Source organism: Seriola lalandi, unplaced genomic scaffold (genome assembly GCF_002814215.2).
Source record: "Seriola lalandi dorsalis isolate HSWRI2012SDOR001 ecotype SW California unplaced genomic scaffold, Sedor1 jcf7180002054443, whole genome shotgun sequence".
In the NCBI taxonomy this organism is placed as follows: Eukaryota; Metazoa; Chordata; class Actinopteri; order Carangiformes; family Carangidae; genus Seriola; species Seriola lalandi.
Genome location: NW_019524996.1, coordinates 650,521 through 673,584, shown reverse-complemented (window position 1 = coordinate 673,584; position 23,064 = coordinate 650,521). Strand labels below are relative to the sequence as shown.

Below are 23,064 nucleotides of genomic sequence, written 5' to 3'. Positions count from 1 at the left end.
TAATTCAAAACCAAAACCAAAACCTGCATAGTACTGTATGTACTACCACCATTACTACTACCACCATTACTACTAACAGTAATAACATTAAACTTTATACAACACTTTTCCAAAGAAAGTTACAGGTGCTTTATACATGGATGAATCATGATAAAAAAAACATTTCAGCTTTAATTCAGCAAAATTATACATTTTAAAGAAAAGAAACGGAGTAGAATAAAATAAAACAAACCAAAAAAAACAAAAAAAAAAAACAGAGAAGACGTGCAAGATTTGGATGAACTTTAAACCTCAGATACTAATAGTAGTAATAATTATTAGTCAAGTCAACCTTATTTCTAGAGCACATTTAAACACAGCTTGAACAAAACCAAAGTGCTGTACAAAGGACAAGATAAATAAACGCAATTAAAGTAAATGTGTACAGTACATAAACACAAAGAGAGCAGGTAAGTATACTCTATTTAGAGACATATAAATACAGTATAGTAACAAAAACAGGAAAACAAGAAGCAAATACTCAGAATGAACTATAAACTGTATATGAACATGACAATGGACTGGAAGGTTAGTGAACTAAAAAGGCCAGTGAATAAAAAGTATTATTGTTTATTAATATATCAATTATTTTATTATTATTTTCAACAATCTGTTTTTTCTCTTTTTTTAAAACGAGGCGTTGATTGGTCAAAATTGTCTGTCGCATAGCAAATGAAAGCTCTGATTGGTCGGCGTCATCCACTGTCAGTCACTTTGGCGGAACTTATTGCGGAAGAGAACAGTCCGTGAGCGGAGTGGTCAGATTGACAACTGCTCGGTATTCTGCCACAATGTGGATCAGTGTAGCGATAATTTGTGTCGCTTTGGTCGCATTTTTATTAAAATATGTCTTCAGCAGCTCCGGACCCAACCCCTTCGAGACGGACAGTCGTGAACCGTTGAAAAAGATGGTTCACGACAAGAAAGAGAAAAATAAAGTGCTGAAGCAAGGTGAGTTAAATGACAAAGGTCGTCATATATGATGTTACCTTAACTTTTTAGATGTAAGAAATAAACTGAAATCGATGGAAATGATAGTTTGTCGAGTTTTCTGAGTCTGAAGAGGATTTCTCCACCGTTAAAGTAAAATATTGGCTCATTATTACCTAATACTGTGGAGCAGTCAGTGAAGAATGTGGCTGCAGGCGAACTTCCACTTTGTACAGTATGGTTCGTACAGTCATGTCTTGCATAATGTTTGGTGGGGGCTAAAGACAAAGCTGACTTTGTCAATGCTGCTGCTGAAGCACTCAAATCGACTTGCGTTAAAGATATCGCCTTCGTTTCGTATGTTTTATTTTTCTCTTCAAGTTTAAAGTCGCAAAATATTGCTTCTTCCCTCAGAGGCTGTACTTTAAAATTAACTGCTAAAATTAATCTTCAACTATTTTTTATAATCAAGCAAAATCCAAGCAAAAATAGTAAACATAATCTGATTCTAGCTTTCTAGATGTCTTTCTTTTCTCTGTTTTACATCACGTGAATTACATATATTTGAGTTTTGGGTAGTTGTTTACATGAAATAAGTAATATAGAAGATGTCACGATTGGCTCTGAAAAATTGTAAGGCACATTATTCAAAAATTTCTTTTAGATTTATCAATAATGAAAATCATAACTTGTTCTATGCACTTCTCCATCCAAACACATCTTTAAAAATACATTTAATCAAATCTATGGGTTGAAAAACTATCTACAAGTTTGCAAAGCTACAGTTGTCCTACATTATTTTGCCCTAAATTTATTAACATAAAATATTATCACAAACACAAACATTCGGATTAAGAGGTAGTAATCTAAGGCTATCAAAAAGTGTCGTTGTTAGTTGACTGATTATTATCAAACAGTTAATCTTAAATATCAAAATGGCAAAGCCAATCAGAAATTCCTTCCCTCCACATTTACTGTATGTTTGACCAGCAGTCCCAAATCCTAAAGGTATTCACTTTACAAAGACATTAAATGGAGTAAAGCAAGTCAATTCTCTTATTTGTGAAGATGAAACCAAATAATGTTTTGGTCAAATTTTCATATACGCGTTTTATTTGTGGACCTACAAGATTAACTGTTGTTGGGCCCTTTATGCCACAGCCATGCTGTTGTTTGAATGTACTGTCGCCTCTTCTTTAGGTTTTGTGGCCAGTAAAGTCCCTGACAACTTGGATGCCATCATCATCGGCAGCGGGATCGGTGGCCTCGGACTCGCAGTGCTGCTGGCCAAAGTTGGAAAGAAAGTCCTGGTTCTGGAGCAGCATGATCGGGCCGGGGGATGCTGTCACACATTCACTGAGAAGGGCTTTGAGTTTGATGTTGGTGAGAAACATGGCTCTTGTCTCTCTTCAGTATTTTTCTTTTAGAATTCATAAATATGTCACATCTAAAATTAAGAAAATGCTCTGAAATACACATCTTTACTTCCCGGAACTACTTTATTGAAGTGAAAATCTGTCTCAGTTAAAGTGAGAGTTGAACGTCCTGCTCTGTGATAACATAAAACCCTGATTTGTCCACTTATTTTCCTCCTTCCTTCCTCAGGAATCCACTACATCGGGGACCTGCTGGAACACAAGCCGTTCCGCTGCATGCTGGACCAGATGACCAACGGACAGCTGCAGTGGGAACCTCTAGAGAATCCATTTGACCACGTAGTTATAGGACCTCCAGAAAACCGCCGCCAGTATCCCATCTACAGCGGCAGGACCCGCTTCCCTGAGGAGCTGAAGAAGTGTTTCCCTGGAGAGGAGAAGGCCATCGACGAGTACATAAATCTGGCCAAGGTGGGATTTTTTTTGCTTCACATACTGTGCTAAAAAATCTCAGCTTGTAATGACTTTCAAATAAACCCATATTGTAAGTAAATAGTTACTGGAATAGCTTGAAGATGTGTCAACTAAGACATTTTTTTGTAAAATTATTGTTATATCTCATTTTATTTTCTTATGGGACCTTTACTTTTCTTATTCTAATGTACAAATGCCTTTTCTCCCACTGAGCTGTGTGTTAAAAACTGCACTTTAGCACATAGGGGCTAAATCATCCAGATTTCTATTGATGTTGTCACTGATAATTCTTCAAGGGCGTAAGGGTTGGTAAGTCAAAGGTGACTGCATAACTGGCAAGGTCTGGCTGATATTAGCTGATATACAGTATTGCATCATTTTAATCTGATAGAGTTGCATCAGTGTTGTGCTTTGACACATAGATAAGATAGAGATGCTACTTTTTTCACCTGTGTGGTGTCAGTTTAGTGCATCTATAAATGTCAGTTTATCATTTATTTCTTTGTAATTGCGCAGATAAGTTTGTAAGAATGAACTAGTTGATGCAAAATTAGAAATGGAGAAATTAATTAACAAAGATGACAGGTGAGTAAATATGATATTAACTTCTTTTTTTTTTTTTTTGCATGTTTTTGTGTGCGTAGTTTCAATCTACAGGGATTTTTCTATGCTTCCTTTTATCTGCTTGTCCGTTCTCCTGTGAAAGGTGCATCCTCACTCAGGCAGTGTTCAGTTTTATATTTCCATACTGTAACCAAAACAATATTTAACATATGAATGAATAGTGCATGTATTCAGTGTTAATTTATAAATGGTAGAACGACCATTTAAACTTCCTCAGAAGTGCATCTGACACCATATTTATGCACAAAACAGCAGTGTATACTTTGGGAAATATAATTAGGCTCATTATGGAAACAGGACTGCTTTGATTACACTCATGTGTCTCAAGTGTGTTTGTGTGTTTTGTCTCCAGAAAGCCGGACGGGGCATTTGGTTACTCGCTGTGCTGAAGCTCTGCCCCGTCCCTCTGGCTAAGTTCCTGGTCTACAGCGGCCTGGCCAAACGTCTGTCCTTCTTTTTCAAAATGGCCTCCCGCAGCCTGACAGAAGTGGTCAATGAACTGACAGAGAACAAAGACCTAAGGGCTGTTTTCGCCTACATCTTTGGCACCTACGGTAGGACAGGTGACAGATCTGCTGGCGTGATATGGTCGACTGTCGGCTCTGCAGCTCATAGTTTTCCTTTCCTTCTCTGATCTGCAGGTAACATGCCAAAAGATTCCAGTTTTTCTATGCACAGCTTGCTGGTCACTCACTACCTGAATGGTGCCTGGTATCCTAAAGGTGGAGCCAGTGAAATTGCCTACCACATGATCCCCATCATTGAGAAGGCTGGTGGTGCTGTTCTAGTTCGAGCCCCAGTCAACAGAATCTTGTTCAATGATGCCAAGGAAGCTTATGGTGGGAGTGATTCCCTTTGTTTGACTTTATCACAGCATGAAGCTCCTACAGAGACAAGATTCACTGAATTTGGTTGTTTGTTTCCATGGTTTCAGGTGTGAGTGTCATGAAAGGTCAGGAGGAAATCCATATCCATGCCCCCATGGTCATCTCCAACGCCGGCATCTTCAACACCTACCAGAAGCTGCTGCCCAAGGAGCTCCAGGCCATGCCAGGTCAGGAAGGAATTAGTGCCGCATCATTATTTTAATCCTTTTTTTTTTTAAATTTTTGTTTTTACAATTAATTTGCATAAATGCTTCGTCTATAAATGTCAGGTGGCTCACCTGGTAGAGCGCCTACCGCTAAGGCTTAGTCCTAACCGCAGAGGCCCGTGATTGAATCCGACCAGTGGCCCTTTGCTGCATGTCATCCCCTCTCTCTCTCCCCAAATTTCCTGTCTCCTGTGCGCTGTGCCTAATTTTGCCATTTGTGTGGTTTGCAGCGTGAAACGGATTTACAAAGGTTCTTCCTTTTGGATAGTAAAGGGTTCAAAAAATAAATTGGATGCTGTTTGGTGTCTAGTGTATGTGTGTCTATGTATATTTCAACAGGTGTTGTCTGTTTATTCTCTGATCGATAGATTGATCTTTTCAGCAGTGGGGGGGGGGTCATTATTTAATGTGGTTCAATACGTGAAACACATGTTAATACTAGTGTTTTTTTTGCTAGTAAAGTTGGACTATATGTTTTTGCCCCGCAGCCATCCAGAAGCAGCTCAGCATGATGAAGAACGGCGAGGGTGGCCTGAGTGTGTTTCTGGGTCTCACTGGAACCAAGGAGGAGCTGGGCCTGAAAGCAGACAACTACTGGATCTTTACTGAGAACAACTTTGATGAACTGTATGTTGTATGGAATTTTGCATCAGTTGCTTTTTATAATTCCCTTGTGGAGATTGTAGCCAAAGTAAAAACTCACTGACTGCTCAAAGCTTCATGTAGAGTAGCCGGTTAAATCCAGGTGGAAGATGTGAGTTCACGTTGCTCATAATGGAAAGGTTAAAGGTTACAGGTTTAGGTCCTTATTGCAAAAGCTAGTGCTGCATGCGTTTAGGAATGTACATCACTATTAGTCATTTTTGTATTTTAATTGGAGATATTTGAAATATTTTGTCTGATTCAGCTATTTATGTGTCTGTGTGGATTTACCAAATCCTATTATCTGTTTTTGTTTTCAGGGTGGAGAACTATCTGAATGGAGAGAGGGAGGAGTCTGCTAAAAATGTACCTCTGCTGTTCGTTGCCTCACCATCAGCTAAAGATTCAACCTGGGAGGAAAGATCACCAGGTACAGAGACAGGTCATGCATGAGTTTCAGTGAACAGGCCAGAATAACAGTCGTGTGTGTGTGTGTGTGTGTGTGCGTGCGCGCGCATGCGTGTGTAGTGTTTTTTGAATTAAATCCAAAAGTCTTGTTTTCTCTTCACACCAGGAAAGTCCACCTTGAGTCTGGTCAGCTTTGCCAACTACGAGTGGTTTGGGGAGTGGAAGGACGGCAAAGTGTCGAACAGAGGGGCGGACTACAAAGAGCTGAAGCAGGCTTTCATCGACTCTATTCTGGAGGTGGTTATGGACGTCTTCCCTAAGATAACCAGGGACAAGGTAAAGACTCTGCTGTCTAACATGACAAATGAATCCATGTGTTGTGCTCTGTAACTCTGCTCATAGTGAACTAATCCAAACTGGAAATGAAATCAGGTTTTTATTTTCAAAATAAGCCTGCTTCTCCTTCTTGGTTTGTTATTGCTACTTTGTGCATATGCATAACGATGTACGGTGCCTGTATCTTCTCAGTGTTTACATGCTTTGGATATTGTAGTTTATCATGGATGACTCAGATTATGTATGTAAATATATTCATCCAATTGCATATTCATGACTTTAATATTAGATTTTGAGATTTTCATATTTTTTGAGACAGATTGACTTTGTGTTTTGTGTAGATTGAGTACATTGATGCTGGAACCCCCATCACAAACACACACTACATTGGAGCCCCCAAGGGTGAGATCTACGGAGCAGATCATGGCATCGCCCGGTTTAGCCCTGAACTCAACGCTACAGTGAGACCTCAGACTCCGCTGAAGAACCTCTATCTGACAGGTCAGTGACACAGCATGAGATCACCCAGAAGTCGTCCACATTTCCTCACAGGACCATACACTGATCTAAATTTGGTGCATTCCATGCTTTTGTATTACAGGTCAGGATGTGTTTGTGTGTGGCTTTGCGGGCGCTCTCGCTGGAGCTCTCACCTGCGGCTCGGTCATTCTCAACCGCAACCTCCATCTGGATGCCATCGCCCTGGCAAAGAAAAGAAAATTCATGAATGCCAAATTGAAAGGAGAATAACCCCCCCTGACTATATTCAGCTGAGTGACCGTTATATACTGTAATTAACCAGTAGTCAAGTGCTGCAGCTCAGAGACTCCCAGATTTTATCTAACAGAATGAATCATTAATGCTAAAACAAAGCAGAAAGTTTAATTTTCCACACAGACTCATATCAGAACTGAACTCTTCTACTACAGTAATTCATGTTTGACTACTTCAGTTTTGTTAAATTGTGAGTAATGCAAGAGGTGAGATGTTAAATGGCTGTTGAACTTTCAGTCAACCTGCACTTATCAAACCTCATGCAAAAACCTTTCTAAATCATACACAATTTGTTGTGTATTATTATTTTTTTTGTTTGTTTTTTCTCAGGACTGCCTTTGCATTTAATGCTGTGCCTTATTTTGCCATTTGTTTGGTTTGCAGTGTGTAACAGATTTACAAAGGTTCTTCCTTTTGGATATTAAAGGGTACAAACAATAAATTGGATGCTGTTTGGTGTTTAGTGTACTGTATATTTATCACAGTATCTCAACAGGTAAAGATATTTTTTTTCTTTTTGTATTGATTGATTATACACCCATTACATGTTGTCATAAGGGTAACAACACAATACAATGCCAACAATATAAGCAATAACCAAACATACTGTTAATTTTTAACTTTAAAAGATCATATCTAAAAAATATATGATGCAGAATTACTTTGATATTAATGACTAAACTCAATATTTATAAGCTACTTTTTATTTAAAATGAAATCCTGCATGCTTTTGTCCCTGGTAAATGCCTGGGAACCATCCACCTTCCTGACCGTACACTTTTCTGTTTGTTTGTTTGTTTATTTTGTTTCTGTGCACTGGGCTCAGTTAATGACACTTCTTGTCTGCACTTGAACGCAACATGTGTTCACACTGACACTGACAGCTACAGGGAGCACGTGCAAGGCGAGTGGGCTCAGCAAAATGTGAATTTTGAGCTTTCTGATTAGTTGGCGAATAAAAGGGGTGTGATTTTCAAATCATTTTCTGACACTGGCGACAGTTATGCAGCGACATTTCCCTACAGGCGGCGGCATGGAGGGGAAGGTGCTGTCTGCAGTCTGAGGTAAAGTAAAGATCAGATAAGACTGAAACTCAACATGTTAACCGAATCAACAGTGTTATAACATGTGGTTTGTGTCTGTGCTCTGTGACAGGTGATAATTGCCTGCTAGCTAACCTGCAAACCTCAGTTTATGTAAAGCCTGGTTAGCTAGCTCACTCTGATTTTAACTCGACAGCGGGTAAAAACGACACATTGAATTGTTGACATGTTAAAATGGACATTTTTCTGTAAAGTTCAGGTTCATTTATCCTCAGTGTGGAAGACAATGGACACTAAGCCGCTGTGCTACGAGCTGCTGTCAGAAGTAGGCGAGGGCTCCTACAGTAAGGTGTATAAAGCCAGAGAGGTGGGGGAGAAACAGCGCCTCCTGGCGGTGAAGAAATTCAACATCCACGGAGACACTTCAGACTCCGGGATCCCCGCCTTTATGATCCGGGAGGTGGCGCTGCTGCGCAAGATGAAGTACTTCAACCATCCCAACATAGTCAAGTAGGTTTTATGTCCTCCTGCAAATGCATCAACATTTTTGTTTTTATTAGACCATTTTTTATTTTTATTTTTTATAAATAATAAGGTAATAAAAATATCCGGGAATAGCAACAACAACTAAACACTAATAATAACAACAACAATTATAACATTGATGATAATAATATTAATAATAAGATTAATAATAATTAGGCTAATAGGCAGGTGTGGCAGAATGAGAGAGACCCAAGCAGCACTAAGAGAAGAGCAGGAAATAAATGGTTCCCAAACCATTAACTGAAATCCCATATCTTTTCAACAATGTTGTTTATTAGATTAACGTCCAGTCCAACGTCTTGTTTTGGGCAAAGCAAGAACATATGTATCCTAAAGGAGTTTTTTAAATCGAAAACAACTGGACTAGGTTATTTGTCTGGGAAGACGTTTCACCTCTCATCCAAGAGGCTTCATCAGTTCGTGTACGCATCTGACCAGGCTAGGACTGGTCCTGGACCAGTTTTCGATTTAAAAAACTCCTTTAGGATACTATGACCTGGACAAATGAGAATATACACAGGCTTAAGAACATATGTAGCAATGAGGCTGGTGCCTGCTTACATCTTTCACATGTAGGGTTCATATCTGGTTTAATCTTTGCTGGTCTGACTTCAGTACAGTATATGTGTTGTTCTGATTTGAACTGAATGAGACTGTGACGGGTGCAGATGGAAGAAGAATGGATGAATGGACTCATCTTCAAACCTGTGTCGACCTTCCAGTCCTTCCCGGCAGCATTAGCAGGAAAAGGAGCGAGTCTGGCAATACAGTCATAAAGTGCAGACACAGTCCCCTTGCCGTTAGCATTCTTTTCTAGAAAGATGTCGAGTTGTGAAACTTCTTTTCTGATGAAATCACAAATCTAAAAAGATGAATTCTACGGCTGTTAAACTTTAGAGATAATTGGGAAAGCAAAATGTCCGGTCTGTCTGCATGTCTTTGAATTCTCTTTTTAAACCACAGCAAATAAATTAAATGAAACACATTCCTTCTCTAATCTGGAAAACAATTGTTTTTGTAATGTGGTGTTTGGTCTTTATCATACTTACTTTGTGCTCCTCCTTGTACGTTGCGTTTAAATTATATGTCAGTATTTATCATCTTAGAGAAGATAGATTATCCTTGGTTCAACATTCAACAACCAAAACCCAAAGCCTTAACACACTTTCTAGACTTATTTTACTTAAAGATGAAGAATTGTTATAATTATCTCACTTAAGCTTTTTTTGTATTCTACTTTAATGTATTGTATTCTCCAGGTTTCATAAGATCCTAGTCGGGCTTCTTGTGGGTGGGGGATCAGACGGGGTGTCAGCAGTCTGTATGTGTTCTGTTTGGTTTTTGTGTTTCATTATTTTACTTTACACACACACAGTTGCACATCTTTGTTTAATGTATTTCTTAATTAAAAATCCAGGCTGTTGGATGCATCTGTTGTACCAGTGGGCAGGAGCCTGGACCTCACTCTGGTGTTAGAGTACATTGACCAGGACCTGTCCACCTACCTCTCCAAGGCTCCTGCTTCTGGACTGAGCCGTGACAGTATTAAGGTGTGAACGCATCACCTGACTTATCACAGCGTTGCTGCATGTATTCAAGACAGAAATAAACACACACGCTTTTGCAGACTCATTAATTTATGTAACCCTAGAAAAAAGAAAATTTAATTGTCCCACCTCATGTTGTTGACATTTGAAGCTTGTAGTCAAGCATCAGCAATCCCCTTAATGCACTAGTAAACAAATGAGCACATAGTTTGAGTTACAGAGAAAGCTAATTCTGGCATTTTTCTGCAGTTTTTCAACTGGTCAATAAGTCATAACCTGTTCAGGCCAGTAGTGCAGACTTAAAAGGAGGCACTCCCTGAGTTTGGACACAGCTGTTTAGATAGAACAGGGCTTTTTTCTGTCTGTGCAGGATGTGATGCAGCAGCTGCTGCAAGGATTGGACTTCTTGCACACAAACATGGTGCTGCATCGTGACCTAAAACCAGAGAACGTCCTGGTCAGCAGCCGCGGAGAAGTGAAGATCGCAGACTTTGGGCTGGCACGCATCTACACCTTTAACATCGCTCTCACTCCAGGTGTAAGTGAAGCAGCAGTTCAGAATGAAAGAGACTTGTAAACTGTTCGTCAGACTGTTTAGTGTTACTGCATTAATTTTCCCTGGAGCCTGTTTTAACTTCATATAGCACCGTGCTGTGTCTGTTTTCTTGGCCTGCGGTGAGAAATGTTCTGTTGTCACTTCCTCTAACCCCTGCCTGTGTGTTTTGATTTCTTCAGTTTCTCTTCATATCTTTCTGTTCAGGTGGTGACGCTGTGGTACAGAGCTCCCGAGGTGCTGCTGAACTCTGTTTACATGTCCTCAGTGGACATGTGGAGCGCTGGCTGCATCTTTGCAGAGCTCTTCCTCCTGAGGTAAGCTGAGCTGAGTCTGTTTCTGTTTGGAGGAGATATATGAGTGTAATTCTGAAGTCAGAGGTAAAACATTCTGTATAGGTGCCAAAAAACAGATCAAGCTGTCGTATCACATTTGTTGTGTCCCGCAGACCGCTGTTTCAGGCGTACACAGAGGTGCAGCAGCTGCAGAAAATCTTTGAGTGAGTGTTTTTTATCTGTTTGTACCCGTGCTTAAGTCTTTTGTCTTGTTGAATTCAAAACAGGATTCAACAACCATGGAAACTGAGCTATGACACTGCCTTCAGTGAAGCACCAGTAGTGCAGTTAAACGATGAGCTGCAAGACATTTTTACCTTTAAATGATTAAATAGATAAATAAACCTTAAAAGGTTCCATTTTTCTGGCATTTGATTTCACCTGTATAATGTCAAGAGTAGCTTCCATGTTTTGGTTTTCGCTGGTTAACATTTTTCGCTTCATATTTGTCAGGGTTCTTGGTTTGCCCAGTGAGGAGGACTGGCCCGAGGACAGCCCGATCTCGTACTCAGTCAGCTGGGGGCCGAAGGTTTCCTGCACCAAGCTGCTGCACAACCTGGGCCAGGACGAGAATGACCTACTAGCTGTGAGCAGATCCCTGTTTCTGTTTTCATCAAATGTTTCTGTTTCAGACCTGGAGTTACACTCAAAGAGACAGGCTGACCTTCTTGGAACAGAATTGTTGTTTAGCGTGTTAGCATGTTATGCACAGCCACAGATGATAGAGATTTGATTACTTTGCAGGTATTTTGTTGTAAACCAATATAGCCTAGAGGAGAAATTGAAGTTTCGACCCGATGGTGGCAGTAAATGAAAGGTCAGAGGATCAGCTAAGTTATTTCAGTTCATCCTGAGGGGAGATGTAAATATCTCACGTAAGCTCATCCAGCAGCCGACTTATTTGACCACAATAAAAAAAAGTTCACCTCATGGTGGCACTAGAGATAAAGTCAGGGCATCGCCAAAGTCCGGGGGGAGCCATCCTTTGGGATTCATGTATGTCAACGCAAAAATATCATAGTTATCCATCCAACAGTTGCTGAGACATTTCAGTCTGCACCGCAGTGTGGACTGACCGCTGCTGCTGTCCCTGGATGCTGCTAGTGAGGCTAAAAATAACAAACATTTGCTTCCAGCTTCATGGATCTAAAGGGTTGCTTGCTTTCCTGCATTCATAGCACTGTCAATAGAAGCTTTTGTTGTGTTTATAGCTGCAGGTTGAAGACGTCAGTTTGGTCACTTGTTTTGAGCCTTATTTCATTCATGATTAACTGTTTATTCAGTTAACTGACACGAGTTTAGAAAAAAGGCTCATAGTGGCAGCACAGAGACCACAAACTGTACTTTTCTCCAAGCTGTTTATAAGGTGCAATGTTTCCTTACCTGCAGAAATGTTTGGCATTCAGACCAAGCTGCCGCATCTCCGCTGCCAAAGCCCTGGCTCATCCTTTCTTTATGAAGCACTGAAGATTTCAGTCGGAGGATGAGTTGAAATGAAGAAAAACCTCAGGTCCTGCGACTCGGAGACTCCCTGCTCTGACTGTCCCTGTGCCCTAAGATCCATCAGAGCACGGACTGTCTACTGGCATCATGAGGACATTTTGAACTTCAGTACAGGAAATAAAAAACACATTATTCCTGACCGGTAGGGAATGAATCTTATGGTACAAAAATATCCAGTAAACACTTTTATGACAACAGCCATTTATATCAACACATATAATTTGATACAATTGTACAATTTGAATATTGCTGCGTAACGGTTTTATTTCTGAGTTACTGTAAATTTGTCCTCAAGCAATTTGAGAGGACGATGGTTATTCCCATAACGATAGTGCTACTTTGTTCTTGTTGAATGTTACTAATAAAAATAGGGATTTTGTTTCTCTGTAAACAACTGACAACACTATTATGAGCACCTTTACGTTGATTAGTTTGTTAGTTTGTTAGTTTGTTTGTTCCACACTTGTATACATTGGAGGAAGTGAAGTCCTTTTATTTTAGTTATGTTTGTGAAGATATTTATGGTGTAATGACTGGAATAGATTACACCTGTATTTATGTTTGTAGTGACACATTGTACATTTTTTTCCCCACATGAGTTACACTGTTCATTCAACAAAGCTTTTCCATAAATAATTGTCTCACTGATCAATCTCTGCATTTCAATCTAACATGATTGGTCTTGTAATTTCACAGTTTGAACAGATGGGGGCAGTGCTGAAACATTTCCTACAACAGGAGAGGATCCTGACAGAATTCACTGAAAGACACAGCAACATAGTAAAATAATGGATGAACAATGATTGAAGCTGTTTTAATTAGAGGCCTCCGCACTTAAAGGGTCAGCTCCACCCCATTACAAAAACTAAACCAGTGATATGTGAAATATGGAATAAAATAGAATAACAAAGTAAGATTTAAAATCATTATTTAAAGAAACAATGATGAGAGAACTATTAGTGGGCTTTTAATCTATTTGTTGTTTGCTGTTTATGTGCATCATTTAATTTATAGGAGGTTTAAAACATCTTCATCAATGCACTGATTGATTATAAATGAACATTGAAAAACTCTGGTAGCACAAAATGTTGCTGTTGGCTCCTCATCAATCCCGAAGGTAATCCTGGCCATTATTACCATTATATATTATACCTCCACTGCAAACACAGGAAAAATGCTCTCCACATCAGAAATGAAAATTCATACAGAGAGTGAACTGCATGTGTCCCTACATGATCACATTTGGTTTCATTTAATAACAAAATGTAAACTTGAGCAGAAACAAAGCCGCTGTCAGACTGAGTGACTCTTCCTCACCCCTTGCATGAGAGGGCAGAGTCTCTCGGCTGCCGCTGCTTCCTTGACAAGTGGACGGGGCGTCCCCGTTTGTCCATCTATTTATACTCTCCCCCCTTAATACGGAGAGCCCTCCGCAGCTGCGAGTGTGACTACATTTGGAGCGACAGGCCGTGGTGAGGGGGCCAGTGGGGAGGGACCGCCGGGCTGAGCAAGGGCAGCGGCGGCACCGTTCGCGCCCAGTTCACGCGGCACGCAGTGCACGTAAGTACACGCGCGACTTCTTTCTACATTCATTGTTTCTCATGACGAAATTTCACCTGCAAATTCCAACAGGTGTCAGCCAGGAGCGAGTTATGAACATGTTGTCATGAGTCTGTCGGAGCTGCTGAAGTTCAGGCTGTGCAGTGGACCTGGAGTGGTGAGGTGGTCAGTCACTTGGTGAAGGTTGAGAGTAAAAGGTTTCAGTTAGTGTTTTCTAAAAAAAGATATAAAGTCAGACACGATTTGGCAGATTAATGTTTTGGGTGAATGTGATTTACGCATGAATTAATCTGCAAGAACCTTATTTTACTACCTCGGATTTTTGAAAACTTGTACATTTCATTTTGACTTTTACCTGCTGAGTTGTTTTGGTCAATATAAATTACTGTAAATAATAATAATAATAATAATAATGTGTCTGGACCTTGAAAAAGCTGTGCCATGTTGTATTCAAACTGCTATGAAATTTCCTTCAATTGCTATTTTGGATCCTGGATGGATATTTGTTGGACAAGTAAATCTTAACTTAGTAGATATATAATGTAAAAGCTGCCATCAAACCAATCAGCTGTTAATGTGCTACATCCCCCTGGGAGCTGATGAGTGGATTATGGAGCTTGCATGAGGAGAGAGCTGCTCTTCCTCTCTGCCCTCCTGCCACATGCCTCTCAATGTAGAGATCAAGGCAAAGCATTGACTGGAATCTCTCATGTCAGTTTCACACATCGCTGTCTTACTCCTGGATGATGCACGGCTGTGTAAACCCATCCATAATCATGATTCATTACGCTACATGCCATCTGTGGTGTGTATGTAGAAAAGGCCTCTGGGAAGTTGTCCTTGAATCCTGGTTCTCCACGGGGGCCTTCCATGCAGGTAGTGCAGTCAGTCAGGACAGGTGTAATTGGTCGGAGGCTTATTCTTGGCCAGCCTTTTAATCTGGTTTACTGTGCTGCTACTGGACATTGAGGTCCTCTTGTCTATGTAACACCTAACATGTCGGCACTTTGTGTGAAGTCAAAAAATCATTGATAAGCCTGTGAGAAATACCCAGAGCAGGGTTCTAATGGCGTGATGAGGGTGCAGTGAGGAAGCCATGGGTGGAAGAGTTGAACTTATGTCCCCTGGGGTCAGTATATTGTTTCACCTTCTTTGAATATTACAGCTGTAATTGTTTCAGATCAGCTCTCTGACAGGAGGCAGAGCACGGCTCCTGTGTGTTCATCCACAGGCTTTATTTCACAGCTAGTGTCAACCAGTGTCGCTGGATTAGAAGCCCATGATCCCCGTTGAGCCTCGGTGGCATTCACGCCTCCAATCAACAGTCCTCCAGCTTGTCACATGACTTTTGCTCTTTACACAAAGTGTGGGTATACTGTCAATTTGAACTCGTGTTGCTGTTCAGCAAACACATAAAGGAGCGTGGCGTCAGTGAGACTGGGGATGCTTGAGCGTTGCTCTCTGAGGGCCTGGACAGGGAGGTGAGTCCTCCTGCTCTGCTTGGCTGATTGTTTGTGTTTCAAAGCACATGTACACGTGTTATGAAGTGCCGACCCCAATATACAGAACACAGCACCGAGCTTGTTGTCTCGTATAGGGATCAGTGCATCTTACTGTTCAGCTCATTAAAGCTCTCTGTGGCATGGGCATGTGGGATTTGCACTTTCCTGCTGACAGCGTCTGCAAATGTGGCCTTCAGTTTATTCAGTATGACTGGACATGTGGATGATATGGGTGTTTCTGACGGATCGAAGGCGGATCTAACCACTAGTAGGAGAAGGCGTCCACGGTCATACTGTGTATTGAATTTAATCTACATCTATTTTCTCACTTTCTGTCCAACAGTTGCAGTGAAACAGATAAAATAAACATAAAAGTTGCATCTTTTACACAACCATTCAGCCCTGCAGCAGATCTATCTGGTGCACTAAGTCCATGGCTCACGTCTCTTTGTTCTGGCTCCATTGTGCTTCCTGCATCAGGAATGCTGACATCCACAGTTTTGGAAAGCACACAGACACATATGCGAACACACATTTATGTTTGTACACATTTTGTGAGCCCACCTCAAGCCTTTGCCAACCGAGCTGATGGTTAGCTGCTGTCTTTAAATGCAAATTGTGTCACATCAGTACTATTTATATGTGGTTCACAGCTTCAGGCTTTGTTAGTGTTGTTTATTCATTTCCAAGCAACCCTGTAGCCGACAGGGACTTTCTTTTTTTTGTGGCTCATCCATGCATGTTGCCTGTGTACATGTCATCATTCAGATAGTTACATGTGTGTTTAAACAAATTTGAAACCATTTGACCTCTGTTCCTGACAGATAACAGGCTGTGTATAGACATACGGCAGTCAGACTAGTTATGCAGCTTATTAGATAACATCTGAATGAGAGTGACAGTGACTTGTTCAGCTTAAGTTACTTCCAGGGTTGTGGAAAAGACCAGCAAGCCTGCAGACTCAGAGGACTGGAGGCCTGGACCCAGAGAGGAGCTGAGCTGCGGAGGTGTTGAGTTTCAGTGCAAGGGGAGATTCCTGCATGGCACTGCAGGCTGGTACAGGTCATCTTACATGGACTCAAGCAAGAGAGGAGAGAGAGACTTAAATGAAGGATGCACTTTTAGAAAATTTGGTTAATATATAATGAAAGCAGCAGCTCATCAGGCTGCTGAGGTGCAGATATGTGATGCGAGTGTGCTGTGACAGTGACGAATGGACATTTTTTAACTTCTTTTTTGGTTTTCTTTTTCATCTTTCAGGAGAAACGTCTCACTCACTGATGTACACATTGGTTTGCAACCTCTGATCGGTGGACTCTATGAACACAGCAAAGACAGGAGTCTTTAGCTCTGATGGAATCTGAATTTTACTGGAAAGAAAGAACAGCTCATCTGCTTTCCATTCCTACATCCTTCTGAGGGACATGGACGCCATGGAGAACCCGGTCCTGGAGCCCAGGTCAGAGCGGATCGCTCGCTACAAGGCCGAGAGGAGGCGAGAACTGGCTGAGCGTTTCGGCAACACGGAGGAACTGCCATCCAAGTGGGTGAGGAGGGATGGGAAGGAGGTGCACGAGCCGGCAACCCAAGCCCACAGAGGGATGTTGAACTCGGACGACCTGAGTGAAAGAGTGAACGGCAGGACGCAAGGGGTTACAAATGGATTAGAGGCAGACACTCCTGCAGAGTCCAGCTACCTGGGAAGGTGAGTCACGTCTGGAGTGAATGGTGACTTCACTGAGTGGGTGAACAGGAACAAGTGGGGTGATGCAAGAATCATATACTATACAACTGGGGCTCATTAGTATTTTTTACTTTGAAAATAACAGATTATACAAATTTATCTCAGGTTATTCATGGTGGACAGTATTTTCTTGTAGCTGGAAATACAACTTTTGAACTTAAACAGCTTTTAAAATCTGTTTAAAGATCAGTTTGAAGTGTAAAAACTCTACACTGAGCACTTCAGGACACTGTTGTAAAAGGCTGTGAAAACCATAGATGATTACGCTTATCAATAACCAATGAGATTTTGTTGATTGTTGATTAATGTAGCGGTGCAGCTACAGCATAGTGAAGGTGTCTCGGTCCTGAGGTGAGCAGGTGTTTTCAGCCTAATTTGTCCAAATACCAATAAAGCAACGTGTCCACTTCATGACCCTGATGACACCTGTCACCTGCTTCAACCTTGTTCACCTTCACCATGACAACAGTCTGATCCAGTTCCCTTTGTTTGTAGTCACTGCTTTCTATTCTATTCTATTCAGATCCACACCAGAGCTGGGTCGAACTGGATTTTAATTAGGACTTGATTTTAGACTCTAGTACAAGAAATAAGTAAATGAATAAGTTTCTAATCTGAATGTATTTACAAAACATTTGATGTACATTTTTTGCATTTGACTAAAAAACTTTTCAAAGTGAAATCCCACCCATTTAGTAACCCAAGCAGCTGCCAGTTTTTAAACTTGGTCCCAGCGACTGTTCAGCAGCAGCAGATCCTCGACTTCTCCAGTTGCCTTTGGCCTTTGTTGCTAATTAAAACTGAGAGGTCTAAATCAGTGGGTCCCAGCAGGGAGTTTTAAAGCCAGTCTGATTCTTCCCTTGCTTCTGAGAGTCGGTCCTCTCCTAGCTTGATACTTTCCCATCATGACGTGTGGGTGTATTTTCTTGGAGCTGGCTTTAGGCAGCCACCTCTTCACTCTCAGAAAAAAGGTACAACGTCACACCTTTCGTCTTTGGAGCTAGACATTTTTTGTCAACATTTGATGGAAAGGTTCAAGATTGTACTTTTTTTTTCTGAGAGCGTCCCCACTCCCACATCCTCACATCCTCCTTCCCCTCACTCCCGCCCCCTCCAGGCAGGGTTCCCAGGACTCTGCCAGCATGCTGAGTGGGGAGGGGCACCACGTCCCTGGTGGACTCGTTGCCCCACAGCTCCACACTCGGGTGTCGGTAGGCCAGTTGAGAAGTGCCCTCCTGCAGCAGACGGGGAGCGGAGCGCAGCCCGAGAAAGTGTAGGGTCACCTGCATGTGTGTGATCCAGACTGTCACTATCAGACTGTGTACCTCTGTGACAATACTTGTCTTCGCCTCAACATCTTCTTCCCTTTCCTCCTCCTCCTGCTCTGTGGGTGTTTGTGTGTGTGTGTGTGCGTACGCGTGTGTGTGGACACCAGCTGCCCAGATACTGGGCGAGCCACGACCTCTCTGGACTTGGCTGTGAAGCCGGGCTCCGAGGGGGGCCGGCGCCGCACGCGCCGCTACCTCCCCGGTGGGTCCGGTGGCGGTCGCAAGACCAGCGAACGCTTCAGGACACAGCCGATCACAGCCAATGAGATGGAGGAGAGCAGCGGGTAGGGGCTGTTTGCTGTGGGCATGGTGCGAGCTCTGCAGAGGAGGCACCTGCTTTGTTTTTCCCCAAAGAAGATGCTGTTTGCAGTGACCTTTTTTGCAGTGTTCTGTTGACACATTTTAATAATAATGCATGAGTATCTTTAGTATCGCCTCTAAGTCCACTTTCATTATTGTGGACAAATTAGCATAAGCAGTTGTTGCACAACATCCATCTATCACTTTTTAGGGAACACTAATCTTGATGTATATGTCTTTTATTTTGTGCAGCACCTTTGCATAAAAGCCCCGTGGGCAGTGTGGTTTGCATGTGCTTGTCCTCCTTCATGACCTACACAGAGTTGCTTTACCGAGCATGCAAATATGACACGGTGTTTGAGCAGTGGCTGAAGCACAAAGACATGAATTGTGAGCTCCACATATGACCTGAAAGAGATCGCACAGGAGCTGAGGATTAAAGTCCACATCACCTCCCTGTTCGTATTTCACCTGGTGACCTCATCTCTCGCCTCTTTTGTTTTTTTTCTCCTCCAGGATGTTGGACGCAGAGGAGGAGGAGAACTGTAAAGGTAACGCTGTCTTCCCGCCTGGCCTGGATCATACATGTTGTTACTGTGTTTAGTGACAAACAGCTTAAACCTTTGTCTGCTGTGCTGGTACACAGGGACTTTGACCGGAGCCACAGAGAGGGATAAGATCACAGTAGCACAATACATGTTACCAGACAATGATGTAAACACCATGAGAATGAACGCAGGAGGCAAAAACTTCCATCTCATATCGCATGTGAGATATTATCATTGACGGTGGAGACATAAACATCAGTTATTCTCTTCACATGTTGGGTACAAAACAAATGTTTGGAGTGTGCATCCAACAACAGTTGCCCCCATAAACTCATTTAATAGCTCACGAAATAAATCAGGTTGTATTTTTAGGCTCACAATGTTGAATCTCTTCAGTGATGACAGCTTTACGCCTCCACAAAACCATGTGAGCGGATGAGCACGGCTGAGTCAGTCCCACTCTTAACCCCGCCATAAAAAGATTGAAAGCAAGTCTTCACAGCGATCGACTCACGGAGAATTTAAACGTTGACTACGTCAAAACAAGTTGTATTCACAGTGTATTAACTTCACAAAAACAACATAAGTGAAGGATTCAGTGAAGCTCAAACTTTAAAATGTGGCAATTTGATGGCCTCTGTATGTCAGTGATCTACAGCCCAGCTCCCACAGCCTGTTATGATTAGGCTAAAGTGTACACAGCATTCGACTATTAATATGTCAATATGTCAACAATAGCAGCTGCAGCGAGACGCAGCCGTTTTATTTATTAAGTTTAATTTAATAGCTTTCTGGGCAAAATGTAGATTGATTGAAGACAAATCTACATTTTAAAATAAAAGGATTGTGATGTTGTAGTGGAAAAAGATAATTTCCTTAAATATAAGTTCCAGTTCAACAATGTTAAAATGCTCCATTACAAATGAAAATGTTGTTTTTAGTCCAGAAGTGTTATCAGCACATTGTCTCAAAAGTTAAAGAGCAGAGGAGAGTCTCATGACACTGATGTATTATTATATATTACACTATTAGATTGTTAATGGTGTGTAAGAAAAATGCATAAGTAGCATTTTACTGTTGTAGCTGGTGAAGCGGCAGCTAGTTTTATTTGCTTTATGTACAGTTTGGTAGTTTAGTCCAGTGGCTCAGGGCCTGGCTGTCGGGCCCCTCCGAAGGGTCATGAGATGAATCTAAGGTTGTTGTGAGAGGGTTAATGAGGCAGGAAAGAAGATGTAATGGCTGCACACTGACACCACAACCGGACGTATGCATACAGCATACACTCCCCAATGAGCCGACAGGCTCTGTGATGACAGGTGTGGTTAACCAACCGAACCACCCAGGGCGATAAACATCATAAAGCAATTTACGATATCATCTCACAGAGTAGACGTACAAAGGCAATCCATCAAATGATCAACAACGCATTAAAAAAAAAAATCATTTTCTACATGTGATGTGTGTATAATTAGATGGTTTCAGTTGTCATACTTTTAATTGAAACCATCTGAAAAGTTTAGAGGTGAACGTCTCTTTGGAGGAACTAACAACAACACAGACATCTGAAACGTGACAGGAGACCCAAGTAGGCACTGCTTTTGTATAAAGGTGCACAAGCTAAAAAGAATTTGGTTTAATCCTTAACAGTGTACAAAAAGGTCTTTTTATGTACAATCTTACTATAAAAACAAAGAAGTCAGTGTACAGTAGCTGTGGAGTAAAAAGTACAGTAGCAGTACAAAGCAGGAGAAAATGGAAAATGTCATTACCTCCAAACTGCACTCAAGTGCCGCAAACTTTGCTAGAGTGTGTCAGAAGCCGCAGCATTCGACAGTGTGTATTTCAAAGCCTGTTTGATCACCGGCACCTTTCTTTGCTGCTGTCAGATAGAGCCTGAGGTTTATGAGAAGCATCAGAGTGCTCACAAACTGTTTGTGTTCATTTGTTTTTAAATCCGTGTGACATGATGATTTGTGTCTTTTTTTCTCCCGTAGCTGATGTGAAAACAGACGACAGAGCCAAAATGAGTGTGGCAGCCAAGATGTCTTTGTTTAAAGTGAGTCTATGTTGGTCTCTGGGCTGAAACAGGATCCGCATTGCTGTTCGTGACCTGCTTATTTTCTCTATTGAGCGCCGTCCGTCTTAACACCTGCTTCTAAAAATGATTCTCAGTCACGGCTGCTCCCTGGTTCTCCATCTAACGTGATGCAGACGCTGACATTTACAGACACAGCAGAGTAATTAAACATGTTCTGAAAGATTACTCATGTCAATTAAGCTGTTATCAGGATGTCTGATCCTTGAGGTACTCAATTTATCCATTAATAAAGCCTGTCCATGTGGCGTCCTGTACTGGATTTAAAGCTATCATGGAGTTGTAGAGAAATATATTGAAGAGCTAAAGAGAAAGCTTCATCCATCAGTGACCAGTCACCTCAGCTGCTCACCTTACAGGCTGAAATTCGTGGTGAGCCAGTGCTGAGCACGCAGAACACAACCTGGTCACACTGAGGGAATATGAATGGTCAAACAGGTGCTGTAGCTCGGCGTGATGCTACAGTGTGTCTGTCTGCACTTATTAAAAGAAGGACTAAATTTATTGTGCGCTAAACACGTTTCTGAAGTGTCCCGAAGCTGTTGGAGCCAGAACAGAGGGTGAAACACACCGTGCATTTTCTCCTCCACGGTTACAATCTCCGTTCCTGCGTTTCAGCTCTTGCACAGTTTTAGTCATGAAGAATCAGGTGAAAATGTGCCAGACACTGTATTGCCATTAACAACCATAGCAGCTGTGTTATAATTAGCCTGCTGCTCTGTGGAGGTAACTGAAGCCGGCACAGCTCTGGTTACACTGTGACCTGTTGGGCTGGCATTCAATCCATGTAGCCAAGACACTCCACATTACAGCTAGCTGCTTTATTCACCAGCTATCCGAGCCGCCTCTGCTCCCCTCCCATCCCTCCCTCTGTCCGTACAAATAGAACAGGAGACATCAGGAGAAGGGAGTTTTCACTGCCATTTTTGTAGTCTCTCTTATTACTTATTTAGCGGGTGGAGAGTGTTGATTGAAGCTGCTATTTGACCTGAACGTTGGGCTCCACCTGTGGCAAACTTATGGTCATGTGTTGATACTAACGTCCTCTGGTGCGCCTCCTCCTCTGTAGGAGCTGGAGAAGTCTGCAGCCCCTGAGGCCTCGGCCTTTCTGAAGCCTCGGTCAGGCAGCGTCTGCCATGAGCGCAGGGTGCGCCGTGGCAACGACCATCGCTTCCTTACTCAGCCAATCACCTGTGAGGAAATGGTGGCTATCAGGTGGGCAGTGACAGAGATGTAGTGTTATCAAGCCCAGTGTCAAATATTATTAACACACACACACTTTTATAGAGGCATATTCTGGTTGGATTTTAAACAGTTTTATATACAATACAAACTAATATTAGCATGTCACTACTTTAGACATCTGTCAAATGGTTTTTTAGGTTGGCCACTGTGAATGACTTCCATGTATTTAAAGGGCAAGGCTGGCGTTATTCTATATTTTTTTAGTGTCAGCAAATCCCATGAAAAGAGCAAAACCAACAGTGATGTAAAAACAAGTCACAATATTTAGTTATTTTCAGTTTTTTCTAATGCTGAGTCATTTCCAAAATCAGCTGGGCTCTGTAGTTTTTACCAAAAGTCCAAGAGTGAATAGAGCAAAAGTTTGGGACTACTTTCAGTTGTGGATTAATACACATTTGGTCTGCCAGTAAGTATTTACAGCAGCACTGGTTTCTCCCTCAATTTGGGGGTCAGGATGCCTGTAAGGGGTCACAAGATAAATATGGAGATGTCAGAAGCAGAAATCACCTTTTATCTTCA

General features: G+C 41.8%; 3 protein-coding genes across 8 annotated transcripts in view; all 3 read left to right on the top strand.

The window, feature by feature from the left end:
* Positions 1 to 769: 769 nt before the first annotated feature.
* retsat.2 (retinol saturase, tandem duplicate 2) lies at positions 770 to 7,138 on the top strand. The gene is made up of 11 exons (XM_023411020.2): positions 770 to 990; positions 2,170 to 2,352; positions 2,575 to 2,816; positions 3,796 to 3,997; positions 4,085 to 4,282; positions 4,378 to 4,497; positions 5,025 to 5,163; positions 5,499 to 5,608; positions 5,753 to 5,922; positions 6,264 to 6,423; positions 6,524 to 7,138. The coding sequence occupies exons 1-11, from the start codon at positions 831 to 833 to the stop codon at positions 6,670 to 6,672; spliced, it is 1,833 nt and encodes a 610-aa protein (XP_023266788.1). The 5' UTR covers positions 770 to 830; the 3' UTR covers positions 6,673 to 7,138.
* A 134-nt stretch (positions 7,139 to 7,272) lies between these two features.
* cdk21 (cyclin-dependent kinase 21) lies at positions 7,273 to 12,913 on the top strand. 3 transcript variants are annotated; one of them, XM_023410967.2, is made up of 8 exons: positions 7,273 to 7,760; positions 8,015 to 8,249; positions 9,703 to 9,835; positions 10,203 to 10,370; positions 10,593 to 10,702; positions 10,834 to 10,884; positions 11,174 to 11,306; positions 12,110 to 12,913. In XM_023410967.2, exons 2-8 carry the CDS (start codon positions 8,026 to 8,028, stop codon positions 12,185 to 12,187), a joined length of 897 nt encoding a protein of 298 aa, XP_023266735.1. In that variant the 5' UTR covers positions 7,273 to 7,760; positions 8,015 to 8,025; the 3' UTR covers positions 12,188 to 12,913. The 3 variants fall into 3 exon arrangements, with proteins under 3 accessions (XP_023266735.1, XP_023266734.1, XP_023266733.1); XM_023410966.2 differs by having other exon boundaries at positions 7,994 to 8,249; XM_023410965.2 differs by having other exon boundaries at positions 7,273 to 8,249.
* Positions 12,914 to 13,647: 734 nt separating this feature from the next.
* svilc (supervillin c) overlaps positions 13,648 to 23,064 on the top strand; it is a 25,364-nt gene continuing 15,947 nt past the window's right edge. For 2 of the 4 annotated variants that reach the window (XM_023410962.2, XM_023410961.2), the window contains exons 1-7: positions 13,648 to 13,783; positions 16,546 to 16,990; positions 18,147 to 18,302; positions 18,465 to 18,641; positions 19,174 to 19,208; positions 21,200 to 21,261; positions 22,370 to 22,515. In XM_023410962.2, coding sequence (XP_023266730.1) covers positions 16,710 to 16,990; positions 18,147 to 18,302; positions 18,465 to 18,641; positions 19,174 to 19,208; positions 21,200 to 21,261; positions 22,370 to 22,515 — 857 coding nt within the window. In that variant the 5' untranslated portion in view covers positions 13,648 to 13,783; positions 16,546 to 16,709. The remainder of the gene's footprint in view (positions 13,784 to 16,545; positions 16,991 to 18,146; positions 18,303 to 18,464; positions 18,642 to 19,173; positions 19,209 to 21,199; positions 21,262 to 22,369; positions 22,516 to 23,064) is intronic. The other 2 variants (XM_023410963.2, XM_087175295.1) reach the window with 2 other exon arrangements.

What these genes read in the sequence shown, in the direction of transcription:
- retsat.2 (XM_023411020.2), top strand. Translation starts at nt 831, where the DNA reads ATGTGGATCAGTGTAGCGATAATTTGTGTCGCTTTGGTCGCATTTTTA. An exon ending in TGATGCCAAGGAAGCTTATG is followed by an intron (nt 4,283 to 4,377) that starts GTGGGAGTGATT and finishes CCATGGTTTCAG; the next exon opens with GTGTGAGTGTCATGAAAGGT. An exon ending in CTAAGATAACCAGGGACAAG is followed by an intron (nt 5,923 to 6,263) that starts GTAAAGACTCTG and finishes TGTTTTGTGTAG; the next exon opens with ATTGAGTACATTGATGCTGG.
- cdk21 (XM_023410965.2), top strand. Translation starts at nt 7,966, where the DNA reads ATGTTAAAATGGACATTTTTCTGTAAAGTTCAGGTTCATTTATCCTCA. An exon ending in TGAGCCGTGACAGTATTAAG is followed by an intron (nt 9,836 to 10,202) that starts GTGTGAACGCAT and finishes CTGTCTGTGCAG; the next exon opens with GATGTGATGCAGCAGCTGCT. An exon ending in ACATCGCTCTCACTCCAGGT is followed by an intron (nt 10,371 to 10,592) that starts GTAAGTGAAGCA and finishes CTTTCTGTTCAG; the next exon opens with GTGGTGACGCTGTGGTACAG.